Source organism: Rhinoraja longicauda, chromosome 30 (assembly GCF_053455715.1).
Source record: "Rhinoraja longicauda isolate Sanriku21f chromosome 30, sRhiLon1.1, whole genome shotgun sequence".
Classification (NCBI taxonomy): Eukaryota; Metazoa; Chordata; class Chondrichthyes; order Rajiformes; family Arhynchobatidae; genus Rhinoraja; species Rhinoraja longicauda.
In genome coordinates this window covers 24,797,622-24,815,297 of record NC_135982.1, presented here as the reverse complement: position 1 = coordinate 24,815,297, position 17,676 = coordinate 24,797,622, and the positions used below count along the sequence as shown (strand labels likewise).

The following is a 17,676-nucleotide window of genomic DNA, read 5'->3' as shown; positions in this document are numbered from 1 at the left end:
GTGTCAGTGTGCGGGGATCGCTGGTCGGTGCGGACTCGGTGGGCCAAAGGGCCTGTTTCCACACTGTATCTCTAAACTAAACTATTCAGCTAAAATGTTACAAACTGAGGAGTCTACGTCAACATCACTCACATTTCTACATTCACTTCTTCCCAGTACCTGTCTGAGCCAGTTATTATGTCCTAATTTGAGGTCGAGTGGAGAATTCCTCTTGCCACGTTTGCTCAGGAACTGTTTCCATTTCCAAACATACTTCTCCATGAGGTAAAGATGCCGCAAATCAGTTTTAGTCTGTGCCTTTCCTTCTGTGTCCAGACCTGACATGGGGGGAGGGGGGAGAGAATAAATGCCACATCTGTCATTGTCCATAGACGAAAACTTTCCACACATAAAACAATCATTCGTTGGAAATAATGAACTTCAAATCAATAAGATGGATTGAAAATAAACCCATTCATTCCCACGTTAATAATAACCATTAACACGTCAATTTAGCGTTTGCAACCATTTTACCATTGTAAAATCCATCATTTGTTTTGTGTTTCTTAAAAAAAAACATTGACAGGTTAAATGAATACTATAAGGTACCCATTAATGTGGGTTAGTGGCAAAATATCTGAAGATTCTGTGTGTGTGTGAGAAGGAATACACTGCAGAGATGCAAGGAAATAAGGAGACTAGGAATGGAAGCAATGGGATTGCTTCCGAGAAACTGGCACCGTCTTCTTCTGTTTCCTTATAAATATACGAAAAAATAGGAGCACGTTAAAGGTTGTTATTCGGCTTTGGCATTTGCTGGAAACCTCACAGAGCTGGTGCCGGCGGCAGACTCATTTCCAGTTAATTGCGAGTTCCAACATGTGATCAGGAACATCACACGCAGTTCACTGGGAAGGAACAATGGAGCCCTGTAGCGTTAGTGGTGCGGTGTGAGATAATCCAACATATTATGCCATGCTAGAACGTAGTTCCTAACTAATGATTTCCCTCCTGGGGGCACTATCAGAGACACCATCAGAAGGCGATGTCAAATGGGCGATTTATTGTCATGAGTTATTCTACACCTTTCTAACACATTTCTCATTAACTGACAGTGATTTGGCATTAATGGAGTGCTGGTGCATTCAGTGGGATTAATGAAACAAGAGGTGGATTAAAATAACAAAAACTCTGCAGACAGCTTCAATCATCAGAGATTGTTTAAATAAATAAACCTGCCAGGTGGTGTTGTAGAAATGAAGCAATTAGGGTTGTTTCAGCAATATACAACAGTTTTTCAAAGCCATTCAGAAATCTGGCACCAGAATATGATATTAACAAGATAACTTCACTCTTTATTTTCGATAAGCAAATGTTTAGAAATAATTTAAGCACCTATTCTGAAATGGCTCTTAAAATCTAACACAATAGAAGCATAAGACACAAATAAAACTTCCTCTACCTCTGGCAGGTAGACACTTCTTCCAAGCTTCGTACGATGCCTTGGGATCTTTCTTGAGCCATGCTTGAGCCTGTGCATGTATCTCATTGCTATAAGGTTTGACTGTTGTAAGTGTGTCAACAGAAATATCCTGTCAAAGAGATGAGAATCATGAAGATAAACCCGACAAAACAGACAGAAATCAATTGGCTTGATGCTTTCAATCAAAGATCAGACAGATTGACTTAGATCACCAGTTCGCCGGCACACCTTGTTTTTCTTGCTAGTTGGGGCAGGTGGTTTAATCAGTCGCTGCAGAATACGAAGACACATCAGAGTGATGTTCTCAACAACCACAGGAGTCTTTATGTTCACAGCCATTAGATACAGACTTAGTGCTACAGAAGGGAGAAAAGGCACAAAAAAGAACATTGAAGTTCTCCATGATGTTGTTCAGAAAGCTCGTGGGTCATCATGTAATGATGCATAAAATCTCTTTTGAGTTGACAGTTAATGGCAATGCTTCATTAGGACAGAAAAGGGTAAGGATTGGCACTGCTGTGCGATCGATCACACACTTGAGTTACTTACCACATCGGAGTCGCAGTTCCCAACATGCATCCTCCTTTGAAATGGAATCAGTCAGTAGGAGCATCTCATACTGCAGACTGCTTGCCTGCAAGTGGGATCAAACACGTCAGCTCAAACAGGGGGAAATATTTACGATTTAAGACTGTGCAAACAAACACGTGTGCAAGTCAGTGACCGTGTTAATAATTATGCTAGTTCTGGCAGACTTCATTAGATCTCAGCAGCCTCACTTCCTCCAGCATCATTATTAATGTTCTCAAAGAGCATGTTCTGAACTGGTACATCAATAGGTTGTGTTTTGAAGGCAAACCTAACTCCATTCCATGGTTGCAAAATGCAAAGTCCCGTTCAAATGAAAGAGCCTACACAACACAATTTTGTTTTGAAAATATACAATGTTAAAAAAAAAGATATTTTATTAAAATATTCACATGTGGACTGTGCCAGCTTTTAATGCCCACGTTTATCTACCTCTAATTGCTGCTGAACATGTCAACCATGTTTCGGGGAAGATTGGGTAAAGACGGGTTTCTATCGCTACCAGTGAAACAGATGGGTTTATTTAATAATCCTCTAGTTTTGTGGTTATTGTTACTGAGGACAGTTTTTAATTCCAGATTTATTTAGATGTTTAATTTCAGTTCCCCAGCTCCATGGCAGGAATCGGACTCTCATTTCAGGATCAATGGTCCACAAATATCGCTGCCAGCCTGGTAACTAAAGCCCACGCTACCATGCCATGCTAATTTCTTGGTGAGTCAGCAGCAAAAAAAAATTCGCTGTTGCTATTGGGGAAAATTACTTGAGGAAAGAATGTTTTATAAGAGAATGGGTTAATTAGAAACCTTCAGCATAGTTTTGTCCGGGGAAGGTTATGTCTTACAAACTTGATTTGAGTTTTTTGAAGAGGTGATGAAGGTGAGTGATGAACATAGGGCAGTGGATGTTGTCTGCATGAATGGATGTTGCCATTTGATGTTTCACAATGTTTAAGTTGCATTATTATTGTAGGCAGATACGGTACTGGTGTTTAAGAGGCTTTTCAATAGACACATGGATATGCAGGAATGGAGGGATACGGAGCATGTGGTGGTCCTAGAGATTAGGTTAAGTTGGCATCATGTTCGTGAGCCTCATGGCCTGTTCCTGTGTGTCCTGTTGCATGCTTTTAATTAAGCAAATATTATCATAGACTGCCCAGATTGCAGTATTTATAAATTGCAGTATTTATGTCAAACGCACAGCCCACAAAACTGATCATACAACAGATCAAATTAATTATCATTGAAATTTTACTTGCACGTGTTTATACATCTTTGAGGAGGATCTGAAAATCTGAGGCCGATCACATGGGCACAATAAACTCACTGTAAAATCTCTCAATGCCATTTTTGTTTAAAACAAAACTTCACTAATATAATTGGAGTATGATTCAAAATATAATATTCAATCATTGGGTTATCGACAAGCGGTGCACAGCCACTTGAAATAGATTGCATCTTTTATCATAAAGCCTAAACTAAGTTACTGCTCAAATAGATCAGAAAATATTTTTAAAGCAAAATGATGCTCATTTATGCTGTAAGATTTTGCATTTGGGAATATGTTAGTGAGATTGAGCCAAAACGTTCACATAAATTGCATTTGGATTATCAACTTCACTCACCAAATCAGGATTGGCCCAGTGCCCCTTCAGCGCAGTCGAAACCTTCGCAATAATCAGGTCATTCATTTGTTGTGTTGCCTCAGGGTTGTCTCTGCAAATACGGAGAAAAATGTTGTAGTCGTAGGAATGCTACCCTTAACAAAGCAAGTAAACACATTCAACTAATGCACAAAATGGCAGCTCGGCTCAGTTGTCAGACCTCTGGCTGCAGAGTCGATAAGTGTTATATTTCACATTACAACAAAAAAGGCTGACATTAGGGCCACTCGGTCAATATCAGCTCTCAGAGCAATCCCAAGGGTCCTATTCCACAACGTATTTCCCTGTAACCTATTGTCTTTGACACGTCCACCAACCCCTTTCAATTCTCGAGCCAACCTGCGACATTAAGCTTAATTTATAGGGACACAGTCCTAGTGTGTCAACAGGCATGTCTTTGGGATGTGGAAATCTATGCAGTCATAGAGAGAACATGCAAACTCCACACAGTCAGAACCAGAGATCAGGATTGAACTTGGTTGCTGGAGGCAGCAACACTACCTGGGTTCAAGCCCCACACTAGGACTTGAGCACACAATCTCGAATGACAGGACCTTAGGAATGTTGCATTGTCAAATGGTCTTTCAAATAAGATGACAAATCAAGGCTCTGTTACCATGATCCACAAACGCTACAGACTCGTTGACTAACACAATCTCAAAAACAGGTCATTTGTTAGACCTTACAGTAATCAATTCAGCTGTAGTATTTAGCAACTAATCTTCCAGCGTATTTCCTTTGAAGGTATGTCTGTAGGCATACAGGGTAATACAACCACTTCCTGGACATTGCCCCAAGCTGAACAAGGTTCATATTTCCCATCTCTTTAAGCCAAGTTTTAATACTGACCTCACATCCTCCCAGGAATAGTTACTCTCACCTTTGTTACATTATATATCTCAGTCCCACCTCAGAATATTTTCTGCTGAAGCACTCATTAATGAAGTTGTTACCTCAAGACCTGATCATTCCAATGGTCGGCTGCCCAAATTCCCACCTTTTCCATTATAAACTTGTTCATTCAAAATTCTCCTGTCTATAATTAAGGCCAAGCCTCATTTGCCCATCACCGTGAAATGAAAACAATAACCTGAATTTAAAATTATTATCACAAACAGGTGCAGCAACCGCCCATTTGGTATCTGATTGTCTGTGATGTAAGCTAGTCTTGTCCATTATACTCAGAACACAGTAAGTACTTGGTATGTGAGGCACAGTCTGTTTTCTGAGGTCACTGGGCGGTGTCTGCATTCTCTGCAACTATAATAAACGCAGGCATCCTAATATTGCCGGTGCAAAATCTCAAGACTCTTGTCGGGAAGAATGTCTCTTCTATTCTTGACCTGATACCAAACTGTGCTGTGGCTGCCAACAATTGGGTTCAAATTACTGCACACCTGAAGCAGTTGAGGTAGAGAAAGAGTCGAGAGTGGGTGAATCACCGTCTTCCGTTACATTTTGGCCCAAAGGTCTCCAGAAGTCAATTTTAAATAGTTTAATCAGCACTACCCAGGCTTTCCGAAACTCTCATACTATTGATCTCATGTTTAGGATTAGGAAAAAGGGAAGTGCAACGAGACCTGGGTGTCCTTGTACACCAGCCAGTCACTGAAAGTAAACATGCAGGTACAGCAGGCAGTGAAGAAAGCTAATGGCATGTTGGTCTTCATAACGAGAGGATTTGAGTACAAGAGCAAAGAGGTCCTTCTGCAGTTGTACAGTACCCTGGTGAGACCACATCTGGAGTATTGTGTGCAGTTTTGGTCTCCTAATTTGAGGAAGGACATCCTTGCTATTGAGGCAGTGCAGCGTAGGTTCACAAGGTTAATCCCCAGGATGGCGGGACTGTCATATGAGGAAAGATTGGAAAGACTGGGCTTGTATTCACTGGAATTTAGAAGGATGAGAGAGGATCTTAGAGAAATGTATAAAATTGTAAAAGGACTGGACAAGCTAGATGCAGGAAAAATTTCCCCAATGCTGGGGGAGTCCAGAACCATGGGCCACAGTCTAAGAATAAAGGTGGGGGGGGGGGGGGCATTTAAAACTGAGAGGAGAAAAAACTTTTTCACCCAGAGAGTTGTGAATTTGTGGAATTCTCTGCTGCAGAAGGCAGTGGAGGCCAATTCACTGGATGAATTTAAAAGAGAGTTAAATAGAGCTTTAGGGGCTAGCGGAATCAGGGGATATGGGGAGAAGGCAGACACGGGTTACTGATTGTGGATGATCAGCCATGATCACAATGAATGGCGATGCTGGCTCGAAGGGCCAAATGGCCTCCTCCAGCAACTATTTTCAATGTTTCTATTTATTGATTGCAGATAATCTGCTCTCTCATATAACACAGTTTGCTTAGGCTACATACCTTGTTAGCAAGCACATCAGTTGTCGGACTTCTTCTCTCATTGAGGCAGTGCCTCTCCGCAGATTGTAATCAAATAGCTCACGGATAAGGCCCTGGGAAACTAAGATCTGTCTGATGGTGCTATTTGTAGCGAGGGCACGAAGTAGTGTTATACAATGCTCGGTAACAGCTGAGGCACAGCCATAACACTTTGTTGAAGAGGTGTGCCCACAGCCGAGGACAGACAGTGCTCGATACTGACTCGCGGTGAATGTGGGCTGAGCTGTTGATCGGGAAGACTTGGTAGCGGCCTCTCGCTGCTGAAGATCATATTCCAACAGTTCCTTCCGTGAAGCCAGAACTTTCTGCCAAACAAGTAAAACATTGAAGAGTTAGTCTTTTAAATTGTTAGATTAGATGTCCAAATATGGCTGATACCTGTGCAAATGAAAATGTTGAAAAAAAGTACACATTTTTAAACTCACATCTCTCGTCAAACTATCATCAAGGTTTCAAGGTCAGTTTATTGTCACATGTACCAATTAAAGTACAGTGAAATTTGAGTTGCCATACAGCCATACTAAGTGAAAAGCAACAAGACACACAACCACTTAAAAGTTAACATAAAGATCCACCACAGTGGATTCCACATTCCTCACTGTGATGGAAGGCAATAAAGTTCAATCTTCATTCCTCTTTGTTTTTTGTGATTCTTTGTTCTCCCGCGGTCGGGGCAATCAAACCATCTGCAGTCGGGGCGATCAAAGCCCCCGCAGCCAACGATCGAAGCCCCCGGTCGGAGTGATCGAAACTCCCGCGTCGGAGTGGTTGAAACTCTCTCCGCGGCATGGAGCTCCCGAGTCGGCCTCTTCTTACCAGAGACCGCGGGCTTCATGATATTAAAGTCCACAGGCCCCGTGGTTGAAGCTTCGATCCCCGGCAAAGGGATCACAAGCTCTGCGGTGTTAAAGTCCCACAGACTCCCGGGTCAGTCTCCAGGAATGGCCGCCAACTCCACGATACAGAAAAAAAAAAAATCACATCTCCGTCGAGGTAAGAGATTGAAAAAAAGGTTTCCCCCAACCCGCACATAAACAAACCAAGGAACACTAAAACATACTTTTAAACACATACTAAAAATAACAAAAAAGGACAGACAGACTGTTGGCGAGGCAGCCATTGCTGGTGGCTTATATTTATTTCATAATAAAATTCTCAATTTTATCACTTCCTTATTACTCATTGTTGGTTTAACCGTATATGCACTGCCCAAACCTTCTATAGTTTTTGTTACCTGTATGATTTTGGACAGCTCGTCGAAGGATGTCTTGCAGTCTCCACAATACTCTTGGGCCAGTTGCTGAATGTAGCGATTTACACTCGCTGCTGTTGAGGTGATTCCAGTGACCGCACTGGAATCATCCTGGAAAACAAGCATGGTCTTACCAGCAAGTCCAAGTACTTCTTCAAAATTGAGCTTGATCCCTCAGTTGATGCGAAACAAACAGAATCATTGGCATTAAAATAGAGTGTAAAGTATAAACCTAAACTATGCTAAATCTTTCTTATTCTTCGGGCTTTGGCTAGAGTCCAGTCCAATGTACAATTCAGGGTATCGAAGGAAGGACGTTAAGGTTTTGTACTTCCTCAGATGGTGCAAGATATGGAAGACTTTAGTTTAGTTTAGTTTAGATATAGCGCGGAAACAGGCCCTTTGGCCTACCGAGCCTGCGCTGAGCAGTGGTTCCCGCACACTAACACTATCCTACACACACTAGGGACAACTTACAATTTTACCATGTCAATTAGCCTACAAACGTACATGTTTGGAGAGCTGGAGGAACCCGGACCTCCCCAAGAAAACCCACTTATGTGGAGAAAATAGCAAAAACTGGAACTGTTCTCCTTGGACAAAGGAAATTAAATGTTAAAAATCATGTAAGCTATTGATAGTGCGGAGAGGGAGAAGCCATTTCCAGCTACAATAAATGGACACTGACTACAAAGCCAGGGGGTTGCAAGAAGATTTTTCATGCAGTGAATGTGATGTGAAGGCTCTGCTAAAAATGATGATGGAAGCTGATTCATATGGTCTAAAAAGAAAATTATATAAATCCTTAAAAAAGGAAACAAAATGGCTGTTGTTACAAAACTGCTAGGATAAATTAGATAGATCTATCAAAGTAGAAATAAGCATAATATTCCAAGTGGCTTCCTCCTGCACCGAACGATTCCATCAAATGCAGATTGGATGCAATGATTGGATGTACAGTGACAACAGTCCGACAAATACAATTCTTTAGTATCTGAATTAGGTGTCAATTAGCAAATGCTAAAATGGGAACTGAATGTAGCAGAGCTATCTTCACTACTTCACCGCAGAAGGGAGATAGCACACATTTCAAGGATATCTTGGGTAGGAAGAGACTGCAGATGCTGGTTTACACCGAAGATAGACACAAAATGCTGGAGTTGAGAGAAGGGTCTCGGCCCGAAACATCCCCATTCTTTGTCTCCAGAGATGCTGCCTATCCCCCTATTCAGCATTTTGTGTCTCCCAAAGATATCTTGCTTCACTTTCTAATATTTGCTGATTATTTTTTAACTTAGCATTCCCTCTTTCAAAGACAATTCCAGACCATTACTTTCCACCTTTAAACATCTCCACAAATCCCAGCTTTTCAACCCGGATCTCAAATAATCTTTTTCAACAATACTCCTCCATCTACTAAGATCTTCAGTCTGAAGAAGGGTCTCGACCCGAAACGTCACCCATTCCTTCTCCCCTGAGAGTTCAGTCTGAAGAAGGGTCTCGACCCAAAACATCACCCATTCTTTCTCTCCTGAGATGCTGCCTGACCCGCTGAATTACTCCAGCATTTTGTAACACCTTCGATTTGTACCAGTATCTGCAGTTATTTTCCTACACCTCCATCTACTATGTTCAGTAAGGTGCCAGGCAACACTGATTGATGTTCATCATATCAATGGATAGGCCATTGTTTTAAGGCCTCAGTGCACACAACCACATCCCTTCTTTACCTGTGGTTTCTCAGGAGCAGCCTCACTGACTTTCACCAACAAAGTTTCAAGCTGTGGCCTGTGTCCCATCAGCTGATGATAGACCCGGTCAGCTTTATCCAACAAAGTATTTATGTTTGTCACTGCCTGCAAAATAAAACAAGATTAAATTCGTGCAAAAATGAAAAAAGTTATGTTAAAAAAGCTGGTAACACAAGAAACTGTAGATGCTGGAATCTTGAGAACCACACAAAGTGCTGGAGGTACTCAGCAGATCAGGCAGCACCTGTGGAGGGAATGGACAGGCATTGTTTTGGGTCAGGACTCTTCTTTGCAAGGAAGATCCTCACCCAAAATGTCTGTCCATTCCCTCTGCCAATGTTGCCTGACCCGCTGAGTTCTGCCAGAACGTTGTCTTTTCCTTATGTTTAAAAGGTTGTGGTCAAAGAAGCTCCCCAGCAATAAACTCATAGAATTTAGTGCAGAAAAAAGGGCACAGGTCATAGAGATTGAAATCCATGAAAACATTTATTTCATTTAGTTCACCTTTTTTCTGTCCTCTTCATTTTCAATTGGATCCACTGCACAACATGGTTTGGCATACAGCATGAAATCAAACCGCGCATACTTGCAGAATCCACACGCATTGCACAGAAATGGATCTTTCTCGTCATAGTTAATCGACCTGAAAAAATACCAGATCGATTACTTACAATGATCATAATTTAATCCAGGTATTAGTCCAAGAAGTTGCTATCTCAAATGCAGCTGAAAGGGAGATCACTCTGCCTGACATCCATATTTAGTTTATGTTCTCATGACTTGACCTTCCCTCCCCTCCCAACCACCCTCACTGCCTCTGTATCTCAATAACCCCCTCCAGCCCGACAAGCCTTTGCAATCTCTATTAAACCAATTCTGGCTTCCTTCACGTTCCACTTTTAATCAATTCACCAGTGGCAGCTATGATCTCAACTGCCTTAGCTCTAAATTCTGGAATTCCCTTCATGAATCTAAATATCTCGCTCTCCTCCTTTAAACCTACTTAGTTGACTAAGTACCTCTCTGTAATGATATATCCGAATGCCATTGAACAATAGTTTTAAAAAAAAATAGGGACATGGGTGAGTGGAAGGCAGAGATCTGTGTCGGTATTACAGTATAGCAAAGGGGATTACAGAGGCATGAGGCGGGAGCTGGCCAAAATTGACTGGAAGGAGGCCCTAGCAGGGAAGACGATAGAACAGCAATGGCAGGTATTCCTGGGAATAATGCAGAGGTTGCAGGATCAATTTATTCCAAAGAGGTGGAAAGACTCTAAGGGGAGTAAGAGACACCTGTGGCTGACAAGGGAAGTCAGGGACAGCATAAAAATTAAGGAGAGGAAGTATAACATAGCAAAGAAGAGTGGGAAGACAGAGGATTGGGACTCTTTTAAAGAGCAACAAAAGTTAACTAAAAAGGCAATACGGGGAGAAAAGATGAGGTACGAGGGTAAACTAGCCAATAATATAAAGGAGGATAGCAAAAGTTTTTTTAGGTACGTGAAGAGGAAAAAAACAGTCAAGGCAAATGTGGGTCCCTTGAAGACAGAAGCAGGGGAATTTATTATGGGGAACAAAGAAATGGCAGACGAGTTAAACCGTTACTTTGGATCTGTATTCACTGAGGAAGATACACACAATCTCCCAAATGTTCTAGGGGCCGGAGAACCTAGGGTGATGGAGGAACTGAAGGAAATCCACATTAGGCAGGAAATGGTTTTGGGTAGACTGATGGGACTGAAGGCTGATAAATCCCCAGGGCCTGATGGTCTGCATCCCAGAGTACTTAAGGAGGTGGCTCTAGAAATAGTGGAAGCATTGGAGATCATTTTTCAATGTTCTACAGATTCAGGATCAGTTCCTGTGGATTGGAGGATAGCAAATGTTATCCCACTTTTTAAGAAAGGAGGGAGAGAGAAAACGGGTAATTATAGACCAGTTAGTCTGACATCAGTGGTGGGGAAGATGCTGGAGTCAATTATAAAAGACGAAATTGCTGAGCATTTGGATAGCAGTAACGGGATCATTCCGAGTCAGCATGGATTTACGAAGGGGAAATCATGCTTGACAAATCTACTGGAATTTTTTGAGGATGTAACTAGGAAAATTGACAAGGGAGAGTCAGTGGATGTGGTGTACCTCGACTTTCAGAAAGCCTTCGACAAGGTCCCACATAGGAGATTAGTGGGCAAAATTAGGGCACATGGTATTGGGGGTAGGGTACTGACATGGATAGAAAATTGGTTGACAGACAGAAAGCAAAGAGTGGGGATAAATGGGTCCCTTTCGGAATGGCAGGCAGTGACCAGTGGGGTACCGCAAGGTTCGGTGCTGGGACCCCAGCTATTTACGATATACATTAATGACTTAGACGAAGGGATTAAAAGTACCATTAGCAAATTTGCAGATGATACTAAGTTGGGGGGTAGTGTGAATTGTGAGGAAGATGCAATAAGGCTGCAGGGTGACTTGGACAGGTTGTGTGAGTGGGCGGATACATGGCAGATGCAGTTTAATGTAGATAAGTGTGAGGTTATTCACTTTGGAAGTAAGAATAGAAAGGCAGATTATTATCTGAATGGTGTCAAGTTAGGAGGAGGGGGAGTTCAACGAGATCTGGGTGTCCTAGTGCATCAGTCAATGAAAGGAAGCATGCAGGTACAGCAGGCAGTGAAGAAAGCCAATGGAATGTTGGCCTTCGTAACAAGAGGAGTTGAGTATAGGAGCAAAGAGGTCCTTCTACAGTTGTACCGGGCCCTGGTGAGACCGCACCTGGAGTACTGTGTGCAGCTTTGGTCTCCAAATTTGAGGAAGGATATTCTTGCTATGGAGGGCGTGCAGCGTAGGTTCACTAGGTTAATTCCCGGAATGGCGGGACTGTCGTATGTTGAAAGGCTGGAGCGATTGGGCTTGTATACACTGGAATTTAGAAGGATGAGGGGGGATCTTATTGAAACATATAAGATAATTAGGGGATTGGACACATTAGAGGCAGATAACATGTTCCCAATGTTGGGGGAGTCCAGAACAAGGGGCCACAGTTTAAGAATAAGGGGTAGGCCATTTAGAACGGAGATGAGGAAGAACTTTTTCAGTCAGAGGGTGGTGAAGGTGTGGAATTCTCTGCCTCAGAAGGCAGTGGAGGCCAGTTCGTTGGATGCTTTCAAGAGAGAGCTGGATAGAGCTCTTAAGGATAGCGGAGTGAGGGGGTATGGGGAGAAGGCAGGAACGGGGTACTGATTGAGAGTGATCAGCCATGATCGCATTGAATGGCGGTGCTGGCTCGAAGGGCTGAATGGCCTACTCCTGCACCTATTGTCTATTGTCTATTGTGTTTATGCAGACACAAGAAACTGGTGCGGCTGGAATCTTGAGCAAAACACACAAAGTGCTTGAGAACTTGTCAGACGGGTGGAGTAGGTGACAAATGCTTGGAGACGAACATGAGACAAAAGGATGACAGATAGAGACAAAGAGGAGTGAAAGGTAAAGCAGGAGGGAGAATACAGGAGGAAAATGAGGGGGAAGGGAAAAAGGGGGTGAAAGAAAATGTGGGATTGAGCGATGGGATGAGGTGCATGCGAGATTGGGGGGGGGGGGGGGGGTGGGGGGGAGAGGTGTGAGAGCAACCCTACGTTAATCTAACCTTCACAATCCAGGATGTTCAAAGAACCATTAGCCAACGAATTATTTGTACAGGAAATAGAAAATGCCAGAAACCAGATTCACCAAACTGCCATGCCAATCCAAATGAATGCATCATTATCAAAACCTATGATCTGCAAAGTCAGCATCCAAAAATAAACCATAGCCTTTCAATTAAACTGATGTAAAATTAATTTAAACTGAAATGGACTGCATTATCATAATTAAGTAGATTCTTTTGTACTGCATTGTATTCCAAAACTGAAAGTACATGCTGGAGATTAATTAAAAGCGCATTGAATGCACAAACTGCAGACGGATTAAAGGTCATGATACACTTGAATGTATACAAATCAATAGAAAGGTTTTATTTTATTGCAGCCACAAAGGTCCAGGATTGCATGGAGAATCAGAGTCATACTGCACAGAGATAGGCCCTTTTGCCCAACTTGCCCATGACGACCAAGATGATCCATCACACAAGCCAACCTCCCTTCTATTGACTCCATCTACACTTCACGCTGTCTCGGCAAGGCTGCCAGCATAATCAATGACCAGTCTCACCCCAGTCACTCCCTCTTATCCTCTCAAGAGGTGCAGAAGTTTGAAAATGCCTGCTTCCAGATTATATTAACAACTTCCAAAGTTTGCACCTAAGCAGAATACTTGACAGTTTTCTCTAAACTCGACAATGTTGACAAAGTTAAACGTCACTATTTATGTCCATCAAATCACATGAAATGGTGTCTAAAAACCCACTTACCTGCACTTGTGACACTGGTAAACATTCTCACCACAGTTCCCACAGACGCCTGGATTAGCTGGGACTGATGCACTGCAGCGTGGGCACTGCAGGGTCTCGGTTGATGCCTGGTAATTCTCATAGAAGTCTGCAAACTCAATCATGAGGTTGGATGCCACAATGGGAAGTGGCAGATCGATCTTTACCTCAGTCTGTCCTGGTGTTAGTTGGACTTTTTTTGCTTTGTGCCATCGAGCAGGCCTAGGGAGAAAAGCCAATGAGGTTGGTGAGACGCACGACAGGCCGAACGATGTCATTCAATCAGGTTATCAAAAATAACATTGCCACAATAACTTATCCAAATTATATTGTAAAAACAAAAACAGCAAAAATTATGAGTGGTGAGGTCAGGCAATGACTTTCATCTGTGACTTCCATTCACGAAGGAATTTTCATGAAAATAGCACCTCTCCTACCTCACGAGGCCACAAAATGTTTCGCAGCCAAGTGAGTACTTTTGAAGTGGAGACATGTTAGGGACCAACTTCAGGAGCTCCAGGCTGCAGGAGCTTTGACCACCCCGATCGCAGGAGCTTTGATCGTCCCGACGCTGGGGCTTCGATCGCCGGCTGCGGGAGCTTCGATCACCACGACTGCGGATGGTTCGACTGCCCCGACCGCGGGAGAATAAGGAGTGAAGATTAGGCTTTATTGCCTTCCATCATAGTGAGGAATGCTGGGAATCCGCTGTGGTGGGTGTTTATGTTAACTGTTATGTAGTTGTGTGTCTTGTTGCTTTTTTTTTAGTATGACTGTATGGTAAATCGAGTATCACTGTACTTTAATTGACAATACCCTTTGAATCCCTCGTTAATTTATCATCCACATTGCCACCTCTTTCAAAACAGAAGCTGGTGTTCATTATCTATTTTGCAACACTGCATAATTGAAAGGTTTCAAGGTGGTAGCTCATTACGACAGCCTTGTGAGCAAAGAGAGACTGTCAGTAATTTGCTGACAATGCCCAGATAGTGAAAATGAAAAATAAAAATTCAAGTTTAGCATAGCACTTACAAATGATAGACCACTCCAAGGTCTAAAGGTGATCAGGTGTAAAATGACCAATTTCATTGGGATAAGAGATCGGATAAACTAGAATCGGAGACTGGAGGGATAAGTTGTAATTAAACAGTGGGAGGCCTTTAAGGCAGAGATGCCTTGACTACAGTTTGACTACATCCCCTTTGGAGAAAAGTTTGGGAAATTGAAACCGTATCTCCCTGAATGACCAAACTGTTGATGAAATAGAACAGAAAAAAATTATTATTACTAGTGGGAGCTAGAGATAATGCAGGAAAATCAGAGAGGAGTTACAGAAAGAGCATGAGGAATGACTTCAAGGGATCAAATAAAAAGATTGGAAAATTACATTTGCACAGCATCTTCCACACGCATCCACTCAGAATCTCGATATGAAATCTGCACACTGCTCAAGTTACTTGGAATTTGCATCAACCATGTTACCGTTATTCAGGAAATGCTAAAACCAAAGAACATTTTCACCACCAACATGGACATAAATGTCACAATACACTTACTTGTTTTTTAGTTCTACTATGGCCTGAACAGTCCTGTTGTTGTAATACAAGTTGATGGTACGAACCATCTTAGTACGTTTTAGATCCCCAATCTTTACGGTTACTTTACTGATTGTGTGGCTGCCAATCAGTTTTACGACTTGCTGCGTTGTTGTGTAACGAGTATCCACCTTGATCGATGAAAGTTTAATATTCTGAAAGAAAGTTTTGGTAAGTTAAATTCATGAGGACAAAATACGAGACAATATCTATGTAATGAAACGATTTAGGCAGCATAGTTTTGCACAAGTTGTTATCATTGAGTCAAAGTTGTACAGCCTAGAAACAGGCCATTTGATCCATTTGCATCCATGCTGGCCCACCTGCACTAATCCCATTTGCCTGCATTAGATCCGTATACTCTATGCTATGCTTATTCAAATGCCGGTCCAAATATCTCTTAAACATAGCGATTGTACCCGATCCAACCATCTCCTTTGGCAGTGAGTTTCAGATTCCAACCACTTTTTGTAAAAATAATTCTTCCCTCCCTGCAAATGTCCTTTAAACCTCCTCCCTCTAACCGTAAACCTGTGCCCTCTTGTTTTTAATACCACTATCACAGGAAAAGGATTTATGACCTACTATATCAATGCCCCTTATAATGTTATGTACCCCTGTCAGCTTATTCACGAGCTCTCTTTCATTCCATGGAAAACAAGCCCAGTCTATCCCATATCTCGCTATAAATCAAGTCCAGCAAACATGCTGGTCAATCTCCTCTGAACTATCTCTGTTACAACCACATCCTTCCCATACTGTGACAACTGGAACTGCACACATTGTTTCAAAACCAGCCGAGCCAGTGTTTTGTAAAGTTTCAAAATCATGTTCCAACTTTAATATTCTAAGTCCCAATCTTTGGGCAAATATACCATAGCCTTCATCACCACCCTATTTGCCCGTGTTTCCAGGAACTATGGTCTAAAACACCAAAGTCCTTCTGTTCATCAACATTAATTTACTGTACACATCCTTCCCCCTATTTAACTTGTCATGAAGCATCTCACACTTTAGTTTAGTTTAGTTTGGAGATACAGTGCAGAAACAGGCCTTTCAGTCTGAGTCTTTGGAGTGTGGGAGGAAACCAAAGATCTCGGAAAAATCCCATGTGGTCACGGGGAGAATGTACAAACTCCGTACAGACAGCACCCGTAGTCAGGATCGAACCCGGGTCTCTGGTGCTGAAAGCATTGTAAGGCGCCTGTCAGGATTAAATTCCGCCTGTCATTGCTTCACCCAACTTTCCATCCAATCTATATCCTGCTCAAACAACCTTCCTCCCTATCCACACCACCAATCTTCATGGCATTCACAAATTTACTAATCACTACTTATACATTCACATCCAAGTCTGATATATCTCATAAACAACATGGGTCCCAGCACTGATCCACTTATTAAGGATCACATAGGCAATGTCCACCCCCCTGCCTTCATCAATCTTTTTAGGTCTTGTAGCATATACTGGATCATTTCGCAACATAGGAAATGTTAGTGAGATTTTGTTATTTGCAATGTGGTCAGGTTGAGATAATCACAGTGTCAACATATCCAACTATCTCTCATTCAAATTGTCAGTGATTGCACTGAGGAGTTTGTTTAATGAGCTGTCAAGAGTGGTAAACTATTGACCCTGATTAAACATACACACATTGGAACAATGCACAACTGGCCAAGAGGAAGAGAAAACTTTATTGATGTCTGGCAATCCCATGCATGCACGAGAGCAAATATACATCTGGACTCACAGTGAGTGGCACCTCAGGGTTATTACACACTAGGCAGGGATCACTCTCCAGATAGTAGCCATCAAACTCGACCAGACCGGACAGCATACTGGGACAAAGCAAAATCAGATATATTTCATTAACAACTTGATAAGTGACATGAAACCATACTGCTGCTGTTTTTTTTCCTTATTAAATCCAATTCTACATAAATACTTTGCACTTGTTAGTAATAAAAGATGGATATTCAAACAAATAAATGACGCACTTGTAAATGTTCGAGTTGGGGTGGTTGGTGAGAATATGGTTTTGAGTGCGAAGGATCTCCACTGCTTTGTGTGAATATTCCTTCAACTAGGATAGAAACAAAGACTGCAGTTAGATTCCTCGATTCCTCAAACATATTGTGGGAACATGGAGAGCTGTCAATTCTCCAGAAAGGGGACCTGCTCTTTTCACAGATATTATGCACAGTCCATTGAGTTTCTTACTTTTTTCTCAGTCTGTGGAGTCTTGAGTGAAAAGTATCCCAGCAGATCCACAAACTGTGCGGCTTTGCGCCCGTAAGCTGGGAGCTCGGGCCAAATTGACCACAGCAGGTCCAGTAAAAGCTCCTGCTGTGACTTTCCTGAGCTCCTAATCGCACAAAAACAAAAACAAATAGATAAATGAATAGATACGGTAGTTTTCCACTCGAATGGGAAACAAAACAAAGACCAGTTCTCATAACATTCCTGTGTAGGACGGGACTGCAGATGCTAGTTTTCAAACCGAAGATAGGCTCAAAAAGGTTGGAG

The 17,676-nt window shown here is 42.2% G+C and overlaps 1 protein-coding gene across 5 annotated transcripts in view; it reads right to left on the bottom strand.

Moving 5' to 3' along the window:
- The window catches only part of ubr4 (ubiquitin protein ligase E3 component n-recognin 4), a 165,264-nt gene that overhangs the window by 41,950 nt on the left and 105,638 nt on the right, over positions 1-17,676 (bottom strand). For all 5 annotated transcript variants that reach the window (XM_078425449.1, XM_078425451.1, XM_078425450.1 and 2 more), the window contains 14 exons: positions 17,371-17,515; positions 17,148-17,233; positions 16,901-16,988; positions 15,111-15,304; positions 13,534-13,773; positions 9,628-9,766; positions 9,103-9,228; positions 7,355-7,483; positions 6,082-6,425; positions 3,678-3,768; positions 2,012-2,096; positions 1,691-1,818; positions 1,442-1,571; positions 160-317 (listed from right to left, as the gene is read on the bottom strand). In XM_078425449.1, coding sequence (XP_078281575.1) covers positions 160-317; positions 1,442-1,571; positions 1,691-1,818; positions 2,012-2,096; positions 3,678-3,768; positions 6,082-6,425; positions 7,355-7,483; positions 9,103-9,228; positions 9,628-9,766; positions 13,534-13,773; positions 15,111-15,304; positions 16,901-16,988; positions 17,148-17,233; positions 17,371-17,515 — 2,083 coding nt within the window. The remainder of the gene's footprint in view (positions 1-159; positions 318-1,441; positions 1,572-1,690; positions 1,819-2,011; positions 2,097-3,677; positions 3,769-6,081; positions 6,426-7,354; positions 7,484-9,102; positions 9,229-9,627; positions 9,767-13,533; positions 13,774-15,110; positions 15,305-16,900; positions 16,989-17,147; positions 17,234-17,370; positions 17,516-17,676) is intronic.